General features: G+C 46.0%; 1 protein-coding gene across 1 annotated transcript in view; it reads right to left on the reverse strand.

The window, feature by feature from the left end:
• The window catches only part of aacs (acetoacetyl-CoA synthetase), a 234,282-nt gene that overhangs the window by 164,447 nt on the left and 45,594 nt on the right, over positions 1–24,241 (reverse strand). Inside the window, exon 5 of the mRNA XM_072495803.1 lies at positions 1,111–1,208. Within this exon, the coding sequence (XP_072351904.1) occupies positions 1,111–1,208 (98 nt within the window). The remainder of the gene's footprint in view (positions 1–1,110; positions 1,209–24,241) is intronic.

The following is a 24,241-nucleotide window of genomic DNA, read 5'->3' on the forward strand; positions in this document are numbered from 1 at the left end:
GAGCCATTACTATGCTAATGAGCCTACAGTTTTGGTCTTGTCTGGGAGCTATGGCTCCAATATACAGACAAACCCTGAACCTGCTTGTTTTCTCAGTCTTGTCCATTTTCCCTGCAATCTTTGCAAAGTGTCCATTTTGTAACTGGGAAGTGGCCATCCCAGGTGGCTACACATGGGACTGCCTGGCAAGGTTGGATTACCTTCATTGACCTCCTTGCAGCCCAAAAGCCTGAGATACTCTGGCTCACACATGGCTCTCACTGATGCATACAAGGAGAACTTGTACACCACTACTCTAATAGGTGTATAGCTCTGGTTCAGCAAAACCAGTGCCAATACACAAGCAAAATATGACAATGTGAGAAAAAAGCAAATGCAATGAATTCAACCGATCCAACCTTCACACAATCTTTTCAAACTTTCACAGTTTCTGTAGATCTGTATACCAGGATATGTCAACACACCTCAAGACGAATCCGGAAAGGTAAAGGGAAAAAATGAAATCCAAAGCAGATGTCATTACTTGTGATCACGTGAATGCTGAGAGCGCAGATAAACATTCCAAGTAACTGATTTTACAAAAGAAAGTTACACAACGCACTTTACAAAATGTTATAAAGAAAGAGTTCCATTCATAAAGCACCTTGCATGATGATGGGATGTCCTCAAAGCACTTTCCAGCCAATGAATTACTTTTGAAGCCCAATCATTGCTGTCATATAGGAAAAACAGCAGCCAATTTGTGCACAGTAAGCTCCTCAAAGAGCAACGAGATAACGATCGGGCAATCTATTTCGGTGATATCGAATGAGGGATAAATACTGGCAGGAAGACTTGGGGATAACACCTCTACTCTTCTTCGAAATAGTGCCATGGGGTCTTTACCACCCACCCGAGGATGGCAGAGGTGGCCTCAGTTGAACACCTCAATGCTCTATCAATACTGTATTGGAGTGTCAGCCTCGACGGTTTTCCTCAAATCCTAGCTGCTTGAACCCACAACGTTCTGACTCAAGCGAGAGAATGCTACCAATTGACCCATGGCTGACATAATGGCAGGTTCATTTGGAACCAAGGGATTTGAGCCAATCGCACATGAACATTACTTACATTTACACCAAAGTCTGGAGCGGTTGCACTCCAAATGGCACCAATGCTGGCTGTTGCTAACATGGCTTCAACTGCATGAACACCATTCGGCAGATAACCTGTAATGAAATGAAACAACATTTAGAGAGGGGAGGGGCGGGGGAAAGTAATTGAAACTCATATTCGAACAGGAAAAAAATCTAGTACGTTTCTTTTGAAATGTCATCAGCAAACGTGGTAGTCAACTTGAGTAAAGAGCACAAACAGTATTATAATAAAATGACCACATCATTGGCTTTTGCATTGTTGGTCAAGGCTTGGTCTGAACAGCACCATCTCTACCCGAGCAGCCAGGGGGTCTTTTTAACACTTATTCAAAAATCAGCTTCTCCAGTAGCGCAGCATTGCCTCAGTATCGCACTAAAATAAGCGTCAGCCTCGGCTACTTGTCCAAATCCTGGGAGCAGAGCTTCAACATATAACAATCTAATTCAGAAGTGAGCATGTTATCATTAGGCGACAGTGTAATCCCACTTTTAGGGGGCAGCATGTGGCGCAGTGATTAGCACTGGGACTGCGCGCTGAGGACCCGGGTTCAAATCCCGGCCCTGGGTTACTGTCCGTGTGGAGTTTGCACATTCTCCCTGTGCTGCGTGGGTTTCACCCCCACAACCCAAAGATGTGCCGGTTCGGTGGATTGGCCACGCTAAATTGCCCCTTAATTGGAAAAGAAAAATAATTGGCTACTCTAAAAAAAAAATTTTTTTAAAGGAGGGAGAGAGAAAATGGGGAATTATAGACCAGTTAGCCTGACATTGGTGGTGGGGAAAATGCTGGAGTCAATTATTAAGGAAGAAATAACTGAATCCAGCATGGACTTTCACTAAAGGGAAATCATACTTGACAAATCTTCTGGAATTTTTTGAGCCGTGGACAAGAGTGAACCAGTGCATGTTGTGTATCTGGACTTTCAAAAGGCTTTTGACAAGGTCCTACACAAGAGATTAGTGAGCAAAATTAAAGCTCATGGTATTGGGGTAATGTATTGACATGGATAGAGAACTAATTGGCAGACAGCAAGCAGAGAGTGGGAATAAATGGGTCCTTTTCAGAGTGGCAGGCAATGATGAATCCTCCGCACCTTCAGGGGCTAGGCACGCCCCGGAGTGGTTTGCGCCCGGCGGGCGGGAAAGGGGCATGGCGCCATGCCAACCGGCGCCGAAGGGCCTCCGCCGGCCGGCGCGAGTTGGCGCATGCGTGGGAGCGCAAGCGTGTGCTGGCGTCATCCCCGCGCATGCGCAGAGGGCTTCGTTTCCGCACCGGGAATGGCGGACTGGTACAGCCTCCGGTGCAGAAGGATAGAGTGCCCCCACGGCACATGCCCGCCCAGCGGATCGTTGGGCCCCGATCACGGGCCAAGCCATCGTGGGGGCATCTCCCAGGGTCAGATCCCCCCCCCCCCCCCCCCAAGAACCCCGGAGCCCGCCTACGCTGCCAGGTCCCGCCGGTAAGGGACCTACTCCAATTTACTCTGGCGGGACTGGCAAAAGACGGGCGGGACATCGGCCCATCGTGGGCCGGAGAATTCGGGCAGCCTCGGCGCCCATTGAGTCGCCCTGGACCCCGCCATTCTCCAAGGCAGGCGGCGCAACTCACGCCGGGCCAATTTTTGGGGGGCCGGAGAATTAGGAGGACGGCGGGGGCGGGATTCACACCGACCCCCGGCGATTCTCCGACCCGGCGGGGGGTCGGAGAATCCCACCCAATATTTTTCTAATAATTGAATAAGATATTCTAACCATTGAATAAGACAATAATCTCACTGATTAAATGCATGGTTTTTTAAAACCAGGTCAAGAGTTAAAATCAGGCCCATTACTTCCTCTTTGGAAAAGTAACCCATACAGTCCTTCCAAATAATTACGGTCTGCCCAGTTCAAACATATTTCTTACAAGCTTAGAAATTACTCAGTCCCTTCCCCCAACCAGAGTTAACCACATCACTGCCCCCACATGTTACATCCCCTGAAATTAATAGGATCAAGGGTACTTGAAGACTACGTATTGGTGCATAGCAGGCAGGAAGAAATAATAAGTCTCTTTATTCTTCCCAAAGAATTTGAACCCAAAGTATCAAATTTCACAAGCTTTGCAATCCACGCTTCTCTCTGACACTGTAAAATGATTGATTCAGTCAAGTTTGCATAACTTGAAGAAACTAGGAGATTGAACATCTACACTCTCTTCCATTCCTTGCCATAAAGAGATGCTATGATCAATTTCAAATAACTATATCCCGGGCTGAATTTTATGGCGTGCTTTGGACCCATCTCCCAAAATGTCATTGTGGTGCTCAGAAATGGCACTTTAGAGAGCTGCCGACCAATCTGATGGCTAGCAGCTCTGTAGTCCCAGAAACGTCAGATGAGAGCGGTGTCCACTGCAGGGACGAAAGCCACTACTGACAAAGAGGAGTACAGACTCAGAGGCAAGTCCGATTATCACCGGTTCCAGGCTGGCAGGCCCCAGTGAGGAACCTCTGCGGTTAAAGCTGCTTGGTTTCCCACATGCCGCACGTGAAATTCTGACGAGGGTGGAAGGCGATCATTAATTGGCCACTTAAGGACCTCAATTGGCACAAGGATGGGTGGACCGGTTGATGCCTCCCTTGCCCCACCCCACAGAATTTCAGACAGCTCGGAGTCAGGCAGCAGGAAGGTTAGTTGCTGGATTTTACACTCTCATCGCCCACCAGCAGGTTTGAAGGTGGTGGGAGTGCAATATGCCGCAGTTATGCATTATTAAGAAAACTCAGAATAAGTTTCTCTGCATACGCAAGGTAACTGGATAATTAATTATTTTTTCTCACCCTGGGGTGCTTCCTTTGTAGATTATTATATTGCTGAAGGCAGTCAACATGATGCATTTATTGAAATATCTGACTCCCTGTAACAAACAGCTTCCATCAACGAGGGTGTATTTACTCGTCAGCCTGATGAACATAACTCCAAGTCAAGGCAAGGCTAACAGGACTTAAAAGAGAAGGACTGAGGCATGTTAGAGGAATTTTAAAAACCTGCATTCCGAGTTTATAATGCCAAAGACGTTTGCTAATATTTTATTCCAAGGCACATATAGAACTTCAAAAGATTTGAAAATGAAGCAATTGGCTTTAATTATAATGCTCCTTCAAGGCTCAATTGACCGAACATCTCAATATTGGGAACAGCACAGATGTTTCAGAAGATCAACCAAGTTAACTCTAAAAGCCCTCCTCAACATTCAACGGGTAATAACTGAAGGCTGCTGTAAGGAAAGCATTAAATAAATTTCAAATACATTGAATTTCAGGCATTTTCAAATTTTAGTAATTGTTGCAAGTTAAAACTCAACCTGTCACACCTCTCGAAAAAAACTGGACTTTTCTATCCCCTGCAAGTTACTGCACAAACTTGCCGACAACTGCTTCTTAGAAGCAATGCCTTTGAAAGCAGGTCAATTCAACCAGAGATCCCAGATAGAGCAGTTTCAGTATTCATTTGATGTAGAGTCTCGCCATTGATTATTTTCCTATATTTTCCGCTCACACAAACACATGCTCAAGAAAAAACAAGCAATGTGACCCAAGGTCTTGGAAACCAATAAAAGGTGTCTGCATCTTTTCAGATGCTCAGTCAGCTGTTTGAATTCAACATTCGTAGCCTTTCACCAGCCAAACATCTGTAATGGTGATTAATAGTGTTAATGTAAGCCTAATTGTGACAATAAAGATTATTATTATTGAATCACTGACCTCTTCCATTTATCGCCTGGACTAAAATTCTATGTACTAGAACAGGGCAGCACTATGACCAAATAAATGTATCAATGCAAAAGGTCAGTAAAACATTTGATTAGAAGATGTGTGTGAACATTACCGGGGGGGGGGCCTGCCGTGCCGGGGGGGAACTGTTGGAATTCTTGACTCTTGAGACGGTTAAGTTTGAACGGGGGGGGGGGGGGGGGCAAGACACGGGACTGTTTGTATTAATGGTGTCTATGGGTGATTCCTGATTCCTTAGTGTTATTTGTTTATGTTAACATGCAGGCAGTTGTTTGGGGGTTGATGGGAGAATGGGATTGTTGTTGATATGGGAATTGACATTATATTCGTTACTGCTTATTGTGTATTGTTGGTGGGTGTAAATTTGGGAGAAAATGTGAAAAAGGAGAATAAAATTATTTTTAAAAACCATTTGATCAACAGAGTTGCTAATATCCAGTTCATGGTTCATATGTTTTGAAATATAACTTCTAGTTTTTGGAATTAAAAGTTTTACCTGTAGAAAACACAGGTATCTGGTTGAAAAACTAGTGAAAGCAACCCTGACTTAAATGCAATTAAAACAAGCTTGGAATTTATTAATAATAATTACAATTAAAAGGTTGAGGCTGTATGGTAATAAGAGGTTAACAGCTAAAAAGATACCATAAAACAGGTGGGCTTACTCAACACAACAACTGGAAACTTGATTTCTGCAATTCTTACTGTAAGGGTAGTCCTGAGAGATGCTTCTGCTTTGGGGGTTAAAGCTAAATTGGTTTAAAAGCATTCAGTAAACACTGAAGGATTGTAAAATCCATTTCTTTCATTGGATCAAAGAAAGAATTTTAAATGAGAGATACAGACAAGGTCTGTTCGAGAATATCCCAGAATATGCTACACCTTCATGGAGATGGTTGGAATTTAGGGAGATTCTCTAGTTTCAACTTATCTGGGTGTTTGCTGACATAGCTAGTTGCAGCTTGGACTTTTGTGCATGCAATTTGCAGCTCACGGAGAGAAGATAGACAAATTACAGTTAGTTGGCCTACATCATCAGCAAATAAAAAGTTAACCATCATTCACGGAATACAGGTAGACTTTATGAGGGCAAATGATCTGAAAGATTCCCTAGTGAAAAAAAAAAATCAACAGTGGTCCTCAAGAGCCTTGTGGCAAAAGAAAATCCAGCAGGTTAGCTTGGAGTATCTGCAACAAGAGACTAAGGCATCCCCAGCATTAAAAGCTTTATCTCGGAGAATAGTTGGAACGGAGGAGCATTTGTTTGTCCTGACAGAAGTCATGCTAAGGCTTCATAAAATGTAAGAGAATTTTTGGGGGGCAGTAAGAAATGCATAACAATCTAGTCTAAAACAACACATGTTAAGTTCATAAGCCTAATTTTATTGAAGTATTTTATAAGCAATGAAGTATGTATGTGTTTTTAAAACGGGAAATTTTGTGGCATAGTTCTATTGGTGAAAATAAGGTGCTCAGATATAACTGTCCCAAACAGAATCATAATAACAGAAATGATGTATTACTTCCTATGGCAATTTGCAATTCCCCAGAAGAAACTGTTCAACTTATCCACATGCACAGCAATAATCCATGAAAACAATTGTAATAGAATTACAAGTCATGAGGGGGACAAGCTATTTTTATAACCACTTCATTAAAATTATATTTTGATACAAGTTTTTTTTTATTCGTCCATGTGATGTTGTCGCTACTAGCTGGGTCAGCATATTTTGCCCTTCCCCAAGTGCTCTTGCTAGGCCACCTCAAGAGTGCAGTTGAGAGTCGATCACATTGCTGTGGATCTGGATTCATACATAGGCCAGACCAGATAAGGATAGCAGATTTCCTTCCTTAAATTACATTAGTGAACCAGATGGGTTTTTACAACGATCAACAATGATTTCATGGTCATTAGATTTTTATTGCATTAAAATTTCACCATCTGCCGTGGTGGGATCGAAACTCGGACCATTAGAGCAATATCCTGGATCTCTGGATTAGGTAGGTAAAGTCACCATAGTCCCAGATGACCATAGGCTGCTTTCCCCTTTGAGGGAGAGAGCTGACCAGTGGTGATTTAACCTGAGGGTCACGATACCAGCCAAGTGAGGTAAACTGGCCCCAAGAGAGTTATCTCTGGATTATTAGTCAAGTGGAATTATCACCACACCACTGCGTTACCCCTTCAAAAGATGTGCATTATATGCATGAAATCAGAGGGTAAGACAACCACAAATAATATCAGAGGGTCATTTATCTGATTCTCAAATATTTATTAATATATGAATAATACAGTTCAACTGAACTATAGGAAGGTAAGGAGTGCATATTTTAAAAGCTGCAGTAACGTGTAGATCCTAAGAGGGTTAATTATCAGCACTATTCAATCCAAAATCACATTGCTCTCTTGCAAAAGTTAACAGAAAGACTATGCAACCTATACCAAATTTAATGGTGTGGAGAATGAAAAAATAATTTTGTTCTATCATATTGCTTCGGGAATTTCACAATCTGAATTACATTTAAAGGCTGGTGTTTTAAAAAAACATATTTAACACCAAAAATGAGCAATTTGCTGGCCTTTCTTTATTCAATAATTTTAAATTAGTCACTATTTTTCTTTTGCACCTTGATCACTAGAATAGTCAGAACGGTTGCCGAGTTTAAGACTGTGGGAGAAATTAATCAGCAACACCACTGCATTACAAAAGCTCCCTGAATTATTGATCGACATCGGTGATATATTCAAACCCACTCTCCGTCATTAGTACTTCCACCCAGCTGGTTCTGCCAAAGAAATTGTGCTCAAAAACATTTAAACTCAGAACCAGGTTATATTTCAGGGGGGAAAAAAATTGCAACTTGCTTTCATAACCATCAGGAGGACACATGAAACATATAGCTATTTCTACAAGGCTGAACCATTGCAACAAGAGTCAACAGCTCCATATTTCAGAAGCACGCATCAAAGCAAATGCAAAAGTCACAGGAGCCTCTGCGATTAGAAGTGAAAGCATTAACAAAATCATTCAGATATCTCCTGAAAATTGGATTCAAGAATAGAAACAGTTCCTTGGCAAGGATTGGATGTGACATCTTCATAACGTATCTGGTTTCAAATGACTATTTGTATGCTCAAAGCCCCCAGGAAGTTTCCCCATCGCTCTTACAGATTCTCAGCATTTTTGCTGCAGCCAACAAGACTTCATCACTATCACTGTTGTAAAGATTTAAGTTTCAGCATCTTGGCCATTGTATTGAGTCAACCTTAAATCAAGTTTTCAGGAGCCGCCCATCAAAGCCCCCAAAAAAGTCTACGATTTTAATGCGCAACTGACGATTTTAAACACTAGCGGTTGATCCTGGAGTTCACTTCTAAATGCAAGTCTTTTTTCCATATCGGCTTTGTTGGTAGTTTAGGACAGCGGAGCACAAGTGTCCTCATCCACCTGGAAATGGCAACTAACTGGTGGTAAACCGGAATCAATTGGAATAGGAAAAAATAAAATTGTTGGGATTCTCCCACATCGGTACAGGAACAAAGCTGAAGCTATAGTTCAGGGAAAATAAGCCCCAGGTTTTCAGATGACTATTCAGTCGCACATCCTATCATTCGGTAATTATTCTCATGGGGTGTGTACATATGGTCAGCTGAGGGCACGTTAGCTCTGCAGGTTACAATGGAGTTCGAAAGTAGTGCACCCACCAGTTTGTGAAGTCTGCTAACTTCTCACTTGGAAGAATGGAATGGAACAATGTTTAAAATGGTTTTAACTTGATCTTTCTTTACCTGCATTACTGAGCACAGATTTTTATTCATATCGAATTGGTAGATATATGCAAAATCCTGAATGGTTCTGAGAGTGTAAATAAGAAGAAATGGTTTCCATTGACAGCAATATCAGTGGCGAGAAGACCTAGGCTTAAGGTGACTGGTCAAAGGAATAAAGGCAACTTTACAAATAAAAGGGAGTTGCTGTGGTCTCAAATGCACTGTTGAAAGGGTGGTGGAAACAGAATCAACAGTAGCATTCAGGAGAACTGGATAAATACTTGGGAGGGAAAACATACATTACAGGGCTCTGGGGAAAGAGGAGGGGAGTATGATTAACTGAATAGTTCTACAGGGGACTTCTGGTGGTGGTAGCTCCCGCCAGAGTCTTCATTTTTAGTCATTTTAACTCAGTACCCAGTGAAAATTTGTGGATAGACTCAGCCCATCTAATAGTTCTCCGCAAGTGGATGTCAAGGACCACAAAAAAGAATGTTGGAAAGAAGGGCACGAGTGGTAGCCCATCAGAAGAGACGGGGGAAAGTGCGAAGCCCATTGGGAGCAAAGATGGCAGAGGCTCGTCGGGTGGGACCGTGCCTATTACAGTGGATAAGCTGACAGACGCAATGGTAGCCAAGAATGAAACACAATTTGGCAAATATTTTGAGAGGCAAAGGAGGGAGATGATGGAGACCCTCAAAAGGTCTGTGGAATTCATGCCGGGCCCAATAAGGGAGACATTTGGAAAGACCTCAGAGATGTTGCACGAACATGAAGAGGTGCTGAAGGGGGTGGAGGAAACCCTGTCATGACAGTGACCAGACGGCCTCACTGGAAACGGAGCGGCTAGTGGTGGAGAGGAATAAGGAACTGAGGATGAAGGTCAAGGAAGTGGAGTTCAGGTCAAGGAGGCAGAATGTCAGGGCCGTGGGGTTGCCGGAGGAGGTGGAGGGCCCGATGCTGACTGAGTACTTTGCCGAGATGTTTGTAAAGTTGATGGGGCAGGGAACAGATGTCCCCCCATGGGCTGGACAGGGCAGACTAAATGCTACGGGCGATGCCATGGGCAAATGAGCCACCATGGGCAGTGATAGCGTGCTTTCACAGCTACCGACGAAGTAGAGGGTCCTGAAATGGGCCAAAGAAAATTATGGGTGACATGGGAAGGCAGCAGCATCCGGATCGGTCGGGGTGTTGCAGCAACGTGGGCAAGAGGCGTGCGGCCTATAACAAGGCAAAGTTGGTGCTGTGTAAGAACAGTGTGCGTTTTTGTGTGGTGTACCCGGCGAGGCTGAGGGCAAAACACAACTCCAAATATCACTTTAGACACATGGGGGGAGATAATGAGGGGAGGCGGGGCAGGTAATGCGGGGAGGCGGGGCAGGTAATGCGGGGGGGCGGGGCAGGTAATGCGGGGGGGCGGGGCAGGTAATGCGGGGGGGCGGGGCAGGTAATGCGGGGGGGCGGGGCAGGTAATGCGTGGGGGCGGGGCAGGTAATGCGCGGGGGCGGGGCAGGTAATGCGCGGGGGCGGGGCAGGTAATGCGCGGGGCGGGGCAGGTAATGCGCGGGGCGGGGCAGGTAATGCGCGGGGGCGGGGCAGATCATGGGGGGCGGGGCAGATCATGGGGGGCGGGGCAGATCATGGGGGGCGGGGCAGATCATGAGGGGCGGGGCAGATCATGAGGGGCGGGGCAGATCATGAGGGGCGGGGCAGATCATGAGGGGCGGGGCAGATCATGAGGGGCGGGGCAGATCATGAGGGGCGGGGCAGATCATGAGGGGCGGGGCAGATCATGAGGGGCGGGGCAGATCATGAGGGGCGGGGCAGATCATGAGGGGCGGGGCAGATCATGAGGGACGGGGCAGATCATGAGGGGCGGGGCAGATCATGAGGGGCGGGGCAGATCATGAGGGGCGGGGCAGATCATGAGGGGCGGGGCAGATCATGAGGGGCGGGGCAGATCATGAGGGGCGGGGCAGATCATGAGGGGCGGGGCAGATCATGAGGGGCGGGGCAGATCATGAGGGGCGGGGCAGATCATGAGGGGCGGGGCAGATCATGAGGGGCGGGGCAGATCATGAGGGACGGGGCAGATCATGAGGGACGGGGCAGATCATGAGGGACGGGGCAGATCATGAGGGACGGGGCAGATCATGAGGGACGGGGCAGATCATGAGGGACGGGGCAGATCATGAGGGACGGGGCAGATCATGAGGGACGGGGCAGATCATGAGGGACGGGGCAGATCATGAGGGACGGGGCAGATCATGAGGGACGGGGCAGATCATGAGGGACGGGGCAGATCATGAGGGACGGGGCAGATCATGAGGGACGGGGCAGATCATGAGGGACGGGGCAGATCATGAGGGACGGGGCAGATCATGAGGGACGGGGCAGATCATGAGGGACGGGGCAGATAATGAGGGGTGGAAAGCTTGTCGGTTTCTGGGTCTCCTTCTTTAGCACATATCGGCGATTCTGAAAATTCAGCTGAAGCCCTGTCCCTTAGTGGCCATATTTAGGGTGTCAGACTCGTCGGAGCTGCAGACGGGTACGGGGTCCGATGTCCTAGCCTTGGCCCCACTGATTGCCCGGAGGCGAGTGCTCATGGGGTGGAGGTCAGCTTCTCCACCCAGTGTCTCTGTGGCTGGGAGATCTGTTGGGAGTTCCTCCTCGAGAAAGTCAATTACACCATGAGGGGAGCAATTGATGGGTTTTACTAAAGATGGCAGCCATTTGTGTATTTCAAAGACCTGGTCACCATTCGTTGCTAATTGAGGGGAGAGGGGGGAGTCAGGTGTTTTTGAAGGGGTGGGGCAGGTGGGAGTGGGGAGGGGGCTTCAAATCAGGTTGGTTGTGTGGCTTTATTTTTGTATTATGTATAAAATGAAAATAGTTGGCTAAAAATATTTGAAAAGAATTGAATAGTTCTACCAAAGAACTGGTACAGGCTTAAGGGCCGAGCATCCTCCTAACATTCTATTATATCCACCTTCTAGCATTCATATCTCTTGCTAGTGGCATTATTAAAATGGAGATGAGCAGTTTACTCAAGTAGGACATAGCCTTTTGCAAACATGTACTAATTGATAACACCATACTTAAACAATGCAGTCCAATATTTAAACAGTAACACAACAGCTGATGAATGGTCATGGAGGCATTTTAACAGCAGTCTAAGGTCATCGGTAGAAATATAGAAAGAATGTAAATTTTTCAAGCTACAAACTAAAAATACTGCATGATGTAAGCACAAAGTCATATACTATCAAGCATTTGCCGACTAGACTAATATCCCAGAGTTCATGAATCAATTTCCACTGAAACATTGTGACCTTAAATTCATTAAATCTGGTCATTATGAGCCGGTGACAGAAAAACAACAAAAAATGCAAACTATTGAAAGAAAACAATTTGTTAACTAACAACTGTCAGGGAAGGGGATTGTGATATACATGTACAACCCTCAACTTCCTCTGACGTTGTAAGAACAATATTGTAATCATCTATTAGCATAGACCCAAGATTCTGTACAGGAATAAAAACAAAGTGCTGCAAAAACAGCAGGTCTGGCAGCCTATTTAGAGAGCGAAACAGTGTTAATGTTTCAAGTCCAATATGATTCTTCAGAACTAAAGAGAGGTAGAATCAGAATGGATTTTATGCAGTTGAAAAAGGGTGGGGCTAATTAAACATAAGTCAGAGATAGAGTAGAGGGCAAGGCAGATTAAATGACAAAGATGTCATGGAACACAAGACAAAGGGAATGGTAATGATCCAAAACTGGTATTAACAGCAGAGTAAAGGTCAGGACTGTCTGAAAGCAAACTAGAAGAATGTTTTAATAGCAGGATAAAAGCCTGCTCCAACTTCCTTCCTAAAATCCAGAAACAGTACTATCCGAGTGGACCCACCATTTCAGCCTGTCCTTGCCCCACTGAACTTACTTCCTCTCGATTATTTTTTTCTCCCATTGTCCAATTCTACCTCCACCCCACCACCCCCCGCCCCGCCCCAAACCCCACATTTGTGATTATTCTACCACCCTATGTCATTACAAATATTTCCAGTTTCCTGGCCCTTGGCACCTCTTCTTCACCCAGGATGTCCAATTCCATTACATCTCCATCCACCAACAGGGTGGTGTTTAAGGGTAAGATCCTGGCATGGATAGAGGATTGGCTGACTGGCAGAAGGCAGAGAGTGGGGATAAAGGGTCTTTTTCAGGAAGGCTGCCGGTGTGCCTCAGGGACCACAACTTTTCACAATATACATTAATGATCTGGAAGAAGGAACTGAAGGCACTGTTGGTAAGTTTGCAGATGATACAAAGATCTGTAGAAGGACAGGTAGTATTGAGGAAGCAAGGGGGCTGCAGAAGGACTTGGACAAGCTAGGAGAATGGGCAGTGAAGTGGCAGATGCAATACAATGTGGAAAAGTGTGAGGATATGCACTTTGGAAAGAGGAATGAAGGCATAGACTATTTTCTAAATGGGGAAATGCTTAGGAAATCAGAAGCATAAAGGTACTTAGGAGTCCTAGTTCAAGATTCTCTTGAGGTTAACGTGCAGGTTCAGTCAGCAGTTAGGAAGGCAAATGCAATGTTAGCATTCATGTCGAGAGGTCTAGAATACACTACCAGGGATGTACTTCTGAGGCTATACAAGGCTCTAGTCAGACCCCATTTGGACTATTGTGAGCAGTTTTGGGCCCTGTATCTCAGGAAGGATGCTGGCCTTGGAAAGGGTCCAGAGGAGGTTCATAAGAATGAAGAGCTCGTCGTATGAGGAACGGTTGAGGACTCTGGGTCTGTACTCGTTGGGAGTTTAGAAGGGTGAGGGGGATCTTATTGAAACTTACAGTATACTGCGAGGCCTGGATAGAGTGGATGTGGAGAGAATGTTTCCACTTGTAGGAAAAACAAGAAGCAGAGGACACAATCTCAGACAAAAGGGACGATCCTTTAAAACTGATGAGGAGGAATTTCTTCACCCAGAGGGTGGTGAATCTGTGGAACTTTTTGCCACAGAAGGCTGTGGAGGCCAAATCACTGAGTGTCTTTAAGACATAGATAGGTTCTTGATTAATAGGGGGATCAGAGGTTATGGGGAGAAGGTAGGAGAATAGGGATGAGAAAAATATCAGTCATGATTGAATGGCGGAGCAGACTCGATGGGCCGAGTGGCCTAATTCTGCTCCTATGTCTTATGGTCTGAGGGCTCTCCAATTCTTCCTTGAACAGACGCCCAACACTCCGCATCCACCAGCACCCTCCTCTGCCTGGCTGAACTTGTTCACCCACTGAACAACTTCTCCTTTAATTTGTCTAATTTCCCGCAAACAACAAGCGTGGCAATGAATAACCGTGTGGGTCCCAGTTATAGTCTTTTAGTGGGGTATATGGAACATTACTTTCCAGTCCTACTCAGGCCCTATCCCACAACTCTTTTTCTAGTACACAATGACCATATTGGTGCGGTTCATGCTCTCATCATCAATTTTGCTTCCAATTCCGCCACATTCCATCTTATATGGACACGGTCCTCGTGCAGTCAAATTCCCTTACTTACATCACTTACCTCAGAAAGGCAGTCAGCGTAATTAAGGACCCCACGCACCCCAGACATGCTCACTTTTCACTGTATACTAATACATGTGACAAAATTAAATCAAATCAAGATTAGAAGGATAACTGTAGTGAAAGGATGTGAAAGGCACTGCATTAATGCAAGTTCTTCTATTAGGAGTGGAGGCATGTTATTGGAATGTTATTCATGATTAAAGAATGTTGTTGAAGAAGTATGATGTGATTTTGTACATTTGCTGTTATCGCACGATTTCAAGGCATGTAAAAATGGACAATATCAGCAAACCTCCACAGAGATAACATTCCATCAAAAGAAAGGGCATGGGAGAGCGGTTGCGGGTGGCAGAGCTCCTGAGGGGGGGACACAGTCGCGTCCTGTTCCCAGAGGAGAACTTGCTCCTCAGCGTGTAAACTGGTCCGACTGAGCCCCACCTGCCTCGCACAGCAAGTGAGCGTGGAAGAAGAGGAGCGGCAGCCCGGAGTAAAGTCGTGGACTGATCGGGAGGGGAGCGAGCGACGAAGAGAGAGACCCCCTCCCCATTCCGGTGGCGACCACGAGGCGAGCGGAGACACAAAGGAGGACTCCGGGCCCGATGAGAAGCCTCTCTCTTGACCCTCCTGACCCGGTGAGAGAGAGAGAAGGGGAAAAAGAAGGGGAAAGAAAAGGAAGGGAACTAACCACAAAACATATACAAAACCGGACAGTGTAACATAAAACCTAAATCCTAAAACCTGAGGCAGACTGAAGGCAGCGAGAGCACGAGATCAGAGGAGCGGGGGAAGGGAGAGCAACCTCAGGGTAAGGAACATCAGCGTAAAGAGAGAGAGAGAGAGAGAGAGAGATGGCTGGAGGAAAGAAAAATACCAAAGTGAAGTGACGGCAAGATGCAAGGAGCAGCAGCGAGGGAAAAGCGCAGGAGCGGCGGACGCACAGGCAGGCGGCCCCACGAGACGAAACGGAGGTTCAGGCGAGCCTGAAATGGAAAAGGATGGTGTACCAAACAGCAGAGTGGGAGCAGGGTGCAGCAACCAGCATCCCCTCCGCACAGGAGGAAGATAGGAGAAACGTGATAAAACAGGAGCTAAGCGCCATAAAGGAGGCGCTCAGGTCGGAGCTCCACGCAATGATGAAGGAGGCGCTGGCGGAGACAACACACAAAATGCAGCAGGCCATTAAAGGCTTGGGAAGGAAAGTGGAGGCGCAGGAGAAAACGATTTTGGAGTTGGAGAGGGCCACCTCGGACCAGAGCGACAAGGTGTTAGCCCTGGGAGCCGAGGTGAAAAGATTGGTAACGTCCCAGGGGAGCCTAAGAGGGAAAGTAGGTCCAGATGGTAGAACATTAGAATAGTGGGTCTGCCAGAGAGGATAGTGGCAGAGACCCAACAGGCTACATCACCCAAATGCTGGGCAAGCTAGTGGGAAGGGAGGAATTTCCAAACCCCCAGAAATCGACAGGGCGCACAGGTTGCTCCGACCCAAACCCAAAGCCCACACTGCACCGGTTCCAAGTCCGGGAGAAAATCCTAAAGTGGGCCCGGCATATGAGATCGAGCACGTGGGAAGGGAAGAACATAAGGGTGTATCAGGACATTAGGGCGGACCTGGCTAGTGTCTGAACTAATACCACCAGCTCTGAATAATTCCAGCTACAGAGAGGAACAAGTCAGGGCTGCCCCCTGTCCCCGCTCTTGTTCGCGCTAACGATCGAATCCCTGGCGATAGCCCTGCGGGACGCGAAAAGCTGGAAAGGAATCCGGAGAGGAGACAGAGAGCACAGAGTCTCACTCTATGCAGATGACCTGCTCCTCTATGTCTCGAAGCCACAGGAGGGACTGAAGGCAATACTGCAAATACTGAAAGAGTTTGGAACCTTCTCGGGCTACAAACGTAACCTGGGCAAAAGCGAGGCATTCCCAGTGAACCCAAAAGTGGGAGGGACAGAGCTGGAGGGACTCGCGTTCAAAATGGCCCAGAACAGATTCCATTACCTGGGGATCCAGATAGCCAGAGACTGGACACAGATCCACAAGTGGAACCTGACCAGCCTGGTGGAGGAAGTAAGAAAAGACCTTCAACAGTGGGGCTCACTCCCACTTTTCCTGGCGGGGAGAGTGCAGACGATCAAGATGAACGTACTGCCAAGGTTCCTCTTCCCGTTTAGACCCATACCGATCTTCATCCCCAAGGCCTTTTTCCAAAACCTAGACAGTCTAATCATGGTGTTTGTGTGGGGGGTAAGAACCCGAGTATTCCCAAACAGACACTGCAAAGAAGAAAAATCAAAGGGGGCTTGACATTACCAAACCTACAATACTACCACTGGGCAGCAACGGCAGAAAGAGTGAGGGGATGGGTACAAGAACCCAATACAGATTGGATACAAATGGAGGAGGCATCCTATAAAGAACGACCCTCCGGGCCCTGGCTACAGCAGCACTCCCATCCTCCTCAACAAGATACACAATAAGCCCAGTGGTAGCGGCCACGCTGAGAACGTGGACCCATTTGAGACAGCACTTCGGATAACTAAAATGTCCCCCATGGCCCCCATCTGCGGCAATCACAAATTCCCCCCAGCCATGCTAGATACCACCTTCAAAAGATGGAGGCGGGACGGGGGCACAGTGACGGTCGGGGACTTCTACGTAGGGCGCAGACTGGTGACACTGAACGAACTGATGAGGAAGTGGAAACTAGCAAAAAGACAGGAATTGAGACACCTCCAAATAAAACACTTCCTCCGCAAAGAGACAGTAGGGTACCCCGGGGTCTCAGAAGCCACACTACTAGAGGACATGATATGCGCAAGCAGCGAGAAGGAGGGGGCTATGTGGAAAAATATATAGACAGCTACTGGACAGATCCCGGACTCCACTGGACGAGGCCAGACAAAAATGGGAGGACAAACTGGGGACAGAGGTGGGATGGGGACTCTGGAGCGAAGCACTGAGCAGGGTGAGCTCCACCTCCTCCTGCACAAGGCTAAGCCTAATGCAGAGGTGCACAGAGCGCACCTGACCAGAACCCGAATGAGCAGGTTCTTCCCGGAGGCGGAGGACAAATGTGAGCGGTGCCAGAGGGGTCTGGCCAACCACACCCACATGTTTTGGGCTTGCCCCAAGCTTGCTGGGTTCTGGACAGCCTTCTCCGAGGCAATGTCCAAGGTTGTGGGTGTGAGGGTGAAGCCATGCCCAATAGTGGCAATCTTCGGTGTATCGGAGCAGCCAGAGTTACACATGGAGAAAGGGGCCAACGCCCTTGCTTTCGCTTCCCTAATCGCACGCCGGAGAATCCTGGTCGGCTGGCGATCGGCAGCACCACCCAAAGCTGCAGACTGGCTCGCTGACCTCAGAATTTCTCCACCTGGAGAAGATTAAGTACGCCGTCAGAGAGTCAGACAGAGGAAGGCTTTCTGGATACTTGGGGGCAGTTTGTCGGCCTGTTCCAAAACCTGTCTTGAGGCCAGCAACGAAAAAAAGGGCATGGGCAGCACGGTGGTGCAGTGGTAGCACTGCAGTCTCACAGCGCCGAGGTCCCAGGTTCGATCCCGGCTCTGGGTCACTGTCCGCGAGGAGTTTGCACATTCTCCCAGTGTCTGCGTGGGTTTTACCCCCACACCCAAAAGATGTGCAGGGTAGGTGGATTGGCCACGCTAAATTGCCCCTTAATTGGGGAGAAAAAATTGGATACTCTAAAATTATGTTTAAAAAAAAGAAACGGCTGCTGCCCCCCCCCCCCCCCCAAAAAAAAACATTCTTAATTATCGGCAAATTTTATTGCCACACATGCACTGCTTACAGAAGACAACCAGTTCAGCTGAACAGAATGTGCATATCCTGTTCAGATGATCCTGTTTGGTACTGTGCCAACTTCTTCACAGATAGATTGCCTATTCTTCCATGGCAGGCCTTGACGAACGCAATAACTGCATTTCTTGATAAACTGCACGCATGTACCTGTTCAAAACAATATCATGTGTAACCCATTATTTATTTTTTTTAATCTGTCATGCAAAGTTCTGAATGCTTATTTTGTGGAGATAGAGCAACTCTGACCTATGGATTGAAAACAGGCTGCTAAACAGCATTAAAAGAGATTACCCTCGGGTAATGCTTGCAAGTCTCTTATTCATTTAAATGCACACACCTTTCATTTCTGTTCATGACGCAACTATGCCGGGCCAGGGAACATCAATCCAGTCAGGGCCACTCTAATTGAACCTAGCTTTTTAAAATAAATTTAGAGTACCCAATTATTTGTTTTTCCCAAATAAGGGGCAATTTAGCGAGCGTGCTCATGAGGCTCTCTGCAGTGTGGTGCGGTGCTCACTAGTGCCTGACACTGTGTCGCCCCTCATCCCCTCGGGAGGACTCCTGGAATTTGGCACATCATAATTGAAGGTTCTTTTGTTTTTCTGCCTCTGTAGATAGTTCAGGCAGTGTCCTATTGCCCCCCCCCCCCCCCACCTCCACCAACACCCCGACTCCCTCCCTCCCCACCACCCTCCTTTCCCCCATCTCCCCACCTCCCCCCTTCCTCTCCCTTCTGTTGGTACAGAGGCGAGGGTATCTGGTCTCTCCAGCGCAAAGTTTAGTGCATATAGTTTGTTTTCTAGTGTTGTGAACTGTTTTAATAATCAGAGTATCCAACCCCCCTCCCCATACGTTGGTACTAAGGGGAGGATATCCTGTTTCTCCAACACAGAATGAGTGTTTGTACCATTGGCCTTGTATATGCCTTTTACTGTTTTAATATTATGGCCAATCCACCTAATCTGCACACCTTTTGGGTTGTGGGGGTGAAACCCACGCAGACACAGGGGAGAATGTGCAAACTCCACATGGAGTTTGCACTTGGTGGAGCCCTCCGACAAGGGCCGGGATTCAATCCCGGGTCCTCAGCGCCGTAGTCCCAGTCTTAACCACTGTGCCACGCACCGCCCTTAATTGAACCCATCTTAATGCCAATTGGGTGATGTACCATAGCAACTCAGCATGCACCGTCTCCCACAACGTTAGCTTTACAATGGTTCAGCACTCATGCATCAACACAAGATCATAAGAGCTAGGAGCAGGAGTAGGCCATCTGGCCCCTCGAGCCTGCTCCACCATTCAATGAGATCACGGCTGATCTTTTCTGGACTCAGCTCCACTTTCCGGCCCGAACACCATAACCCTTAATCCCTTTATTCTTCAAAAAACTATATCTTTATCTTAAAAACATTTAATGAAGGAGCCTCTACCGCTTCACTGGGCAAGGAATTCCATACATTCACAACCCTTTGGGTGAAGAAGTTCCTCCTAAACTCAGTCCTAAATCTACTCCCCCTTATTTTGAGGCTATGCCTCCTAGTTCTGCTTTCACCCGCCAGTGGAAACAACCTGCCCACATCTATCCTATCTATTCCCTTCATAATCTTATATGTTTCTATAAGATCCCCCCTCATCCTTCTAAATTCTAACGAGTACAGTCCCAGTCTACTCAACCTCTCCTTGTGATACAACCCCTTCAGCTCTGGGATTAACCTAGTGAATCTCCTCTGCACACCCTCCAGTGCCAGTACGTCCTTTCTCAAGTAAGGAGACCAAAACTGAACACAATACTCCAGGTGTGGCCTCACTAACACCTTATACAATTGCAGCAGAACCTCCCTAGTCTTGAACGCCATCCCTCTAGCATGAAGGACAAAATTCCATTTGCCTTCTTTATCACCTGTTGCACCTGAAAACCAACTTTTTGCGACTCATGCAATAGCACACCCAGGTCTCTCTGTACAGCAGCATGTTTTAATATTTTATCATTTAAATAATAATCCCTTTTGCTGTTCTTCATACCAAAATGGATAACCTCACATTTGTCAACATTGTATTCCATCTGCCAGACCCTAGCCCATTCACTTAGCCTATCCAAATCCCTCTGCAGACTTCCAGTATCCTCTGCACTCTTTGCTTTACCACTTATCTTAGTGTCGTCTGCAAACTTGGACACATTGCCCTTGGTCCACAACTCCAAATCATCTATGTAAATTGTTAACAGTTGTGGGCCCAACACTGATCCCGGAGGGACACCACTAGCTACTGATTGCCAACCAGAGAAACGCCCATTAATCCCCACTCTTTGCTTTCTATTAATTAACCAATCCTCTATCCATGCTGCTACTTTCCCCTTAATGCCATGCATCTTTATCTTATGTAACAACCTTTTGTGTGGCACCTTGTCAAAAGCTTTCTGGAAATCCAGATATACCACATCCATTGGCTCCCCGTTATCTACCGCACTGTTAATGTCCTCAAAAAATTCCACTAAATTAGTTAGGCACGACCTGCCCTTTATGAACCCATGCTGCATCTGTCCAATGGGACAATTTCCATCCAGATGCCTCGCTATTTCTTCCTTGATGATAGATTCCAGCATCTTCCCTACTACCGAAGTTAAGCTCACTGGCCTATAATTACCCGCTTTCTGCCTACCTCCTTTTTTTAAACAGTGGTGTCACGTTTGCTAATTTCCAATCCGCCGGGACAACCCCAGAGTCTAGTGAATTTTGGTAAATTATCACTAGTGCATTTGCAATTTCCCTAGCCATCTCTTTTAGCACTCTGGGATGCATTCCATCAGGTCAAGGAGACTTGTCTACCTTTAGCCCCATTAGCTTGCCCATCACTACCTCCTTGGTGATAACAATCCTCTCAAGGTCCTCACCTGTCATATCCTTATTTCCATCAGTCACTGGCATGTTATTTGTGTCTTCCACTGTGAGGACCGACCCAAAAAACCTGTTCATTTCCTCAGCCATTTCCTCATCTCCCATTATTAAATCTCCCTTCTCATCCTTTAAAGGACCAATATTTACCTTAGCCACTCTTTTTTGTTTTATGTATTTGTAGAAACTTTTACTATCTGTTTTTATATTCTGAGCAAGTTTACTCTCATAATCTATCTTACTCTTCTTTATAGCTTTTTTAGTAGCTTTCTGTTGCCCCCTATAGATTTCCCAGTCCTCTAGCCTCCCACTAATCTTTGCTACTTTGTATGTTTTTTCCTTCAATTTGATACTCTCCCTTATTTCCTTAGATATCCACGGTTGATTTTCCCTCTTTTTACCGTCCTTCGTTTTTGTTGGTATAAACCTTTGCTGAGCACTGTGAAAAATCACTTGGAAGGTTCTCCACTGTTTCACCATAAAGTCTTTGCTCCCAGTCTACCTTAGCTAGTTCTTCTCTCATCCCATTGTAATCTCCTTTGTTTAAGCACAAAACACTAGTGCTTGATGTTACCTTCTCACCCTCCATCTGTATTTTAAATTCCATCATATTGTGATCGCTCCTTCCGAGAGGATCCCTAACTATGAGATCCTGAATCAATCCTGTCTCATTACACAGGACCAGACCTAGGACCGCTTTTTCCGTCGTAGGTTCCATGACATACTGTTCTAGGAAACTATCGCGGATACATTCTATAAACTCCTCCTCAAGGCTGCCTTGACCGACCTGGTTAAACCAATCAACATGTAGATTAAAATCCCCCATGATAACTGCTGTACCATTTCTACATGCATCTGTTATTTCTTTGTTTATTGCCTGCCCCACCATAATGTTACTATTTGGTGGCCTATAGATTACTCCTATCAGTGACTTTTTCGCCTTACTATTTCGGATTTCCACCTAAATGGATTCAACCTTATCCTCCATAGCACCGATGTCATCCCTTACTGTTGACCGGATGTCATCCTTAAATAACAGAGCTACACCACCTCCCTTACCATCCACTCTGTCCTTCCGAAAAGTTTGATACCCTCGGATATTTAACTCCCAGTCGTGACCATCCTTTAACCATGTTTCAGTAATGGCCACTAAATCATAGTCATTCACGATGATTTGCGCCATCAACTCATTTACCCTATTCCGAATACTACGAGCATTCAGGTAAAGTACATTTATGTTGGCTTTTTTACCTCTGTTCTGAATCTTAACACCTCGATCAGTAACCTCTCCTAAGTTATATTTCCTCTTAACCTTTCTCCTAATTTTCCTCGCCGTCGAACCCATATCTCCTGTAACAACCTGCCGCGTCGCTTACCATTAATGTTTTCACTTCCCGTTTTATTCATTTTAGTATTACTGGGCCTATTCACTGAGCTCCCCTCAGTCACTGTACCTTGTACTGTCGCCCTTTTAGATTTTTGACTATGGCTTCTCTGCCTTACACTTTCCCCCTTACTGCCTTTTGTTTCTGTCCCTGTTTTACTACCTTCCAACTTCCTGCATCGGTTCCCATCCCCCTGCCACATTAGTTTATGTCAATTTTACAATTATATCAATTTTACTATTCACTATAGCTTAGTAGTCAGTCAGCATTTTTCTGATATATTTGTCGAGCGGTTAGTCACAATACATAGGTGGTCTCGAGAAGTTGGTCCAGCACGATTTTCATAAATAAAAGATACAGGATATTGATTTTTAGGAACTACATTAAAAGTCACCAACGGGGCAATTTGTTCCATTGCTCCCACACATTCAGCACCCAGAAGGAATGCATCCTCAGCTAGCAATATAATGTAAGTAAATTATGCTGCCGTGGTCTTCTTTAGGAGCTTGGGCACAAGGTGCCTGCATGCTTAAGTTTCACCTCATCCACAATGACTGCAGTTCTTTTCCCCCCCACACACAAGAATACTTATCACAGATTAACAGCTACCTGCCCCAAGTGTCTGGTGGTTGAATCACTTTAGATTAGATCTTATTAGTGCAGGATTGTAATTTAATAACAGACAGACAGAACAAAAGGAGACACTGTTGAAATAAAATTGCAGTAGGATGCATCTATCGCAAGACACCATTATGGTACAGAAAATCCAGATGATGCTGTGAGTGATTTATGCTATTGTATGGTCACCCCCCATAATGTGGTAGGATTTTTGCACTGTTCCACAGAGATCCTCCCTGAAAATGTTGAGCAGCTATAATAGCTCAGCCGCCATGAAGATCAGTGGTTAGATGAAGTTTGCTTCATTAATACCACTCTGATCATCACAGCCACTTACACCTTTCCAGAATATCACTGAAAGCATCCGACTCAACCCAACGACAACGTATTTACTGGCAGAATCTCAGACAGCCATTCAATCAATAAGTGTTCTGACAGCCAGGGCATGTACTGATTTTCCATAGCTGATATTTTTATATTCATATATTTTGTTTGTGCATCAAGCATGGATCGAAGGCAATAATAAATTCTGGCTAGGTATCACAGGCAGATCAGAAAACCAGCCGATAGATAGGATCCCCTTCTTAACGTCAACAACGTTTCAGCACAAGCAGGAATGCTCCTTTTAAACCAAAAATAATAATCTGGACACAACTGCTCTTGGAGAACCACCCTCAGGCTCAATCTTCAAGCTCTAATCTAACACGCCAAAGTACATCTGTCCAATTTAAAAGGACATCGGAGCCTCAATGTCACGGGACTCCAATTTGCTGCCAGATCTGTCCGGTTGACCAGCATTTTCCCAGTTGGCCAGTTAAAATCTAGGTCATTGTAAGCTAATATACATCCGTCAGAGGAAAAATAACAATTAAACTCCGAATGGGTGCTAGCTCAATGCTGTGCAAAACCAGATCGAGATTGGGGGTTCATAGTCACTGGACATTAAAGACAGCTCACCTGGTTAGAACATAGAACATTACAGCGCAGTACAGGCCCTTTGGCCCTCGATGTTGTGCCGACCTGTGAAACCACTCGAAAGCCCATCTACACTATTCCCTTATCGTCCATATGTCTATCCAATGACCATTTGAATGCCCTTAGTGTTGGCGAGTCCACTACTGTTGCAGGCAGGGCATTCCACGCCCTTACTACTCTGAGTAAAGAACCTACCTCTGACATCTGTCCTATATCTATCTCCCCTCAATTTAAAGCTATGTCCCCTCGTGCTAGACATCACCATCTGAGGAAAAAGGCTCTC

The sequence above is a fragment of the Scyliorhinus torazame genome, chromosome 1 (assembly GCF_047496885.1).
Source record: "Scyliorhinus torazame isolate Kashiwa2021f chromosome 1, sScyTor2.1, whole genome shotgun sequence".
NCBI lineage: Eukaryota > Metazoa > Chordata > Chondrichthyes > Carcharhiniformes > Scyliorhinidae > Scyliorhinus > Scyliorhinus torazame.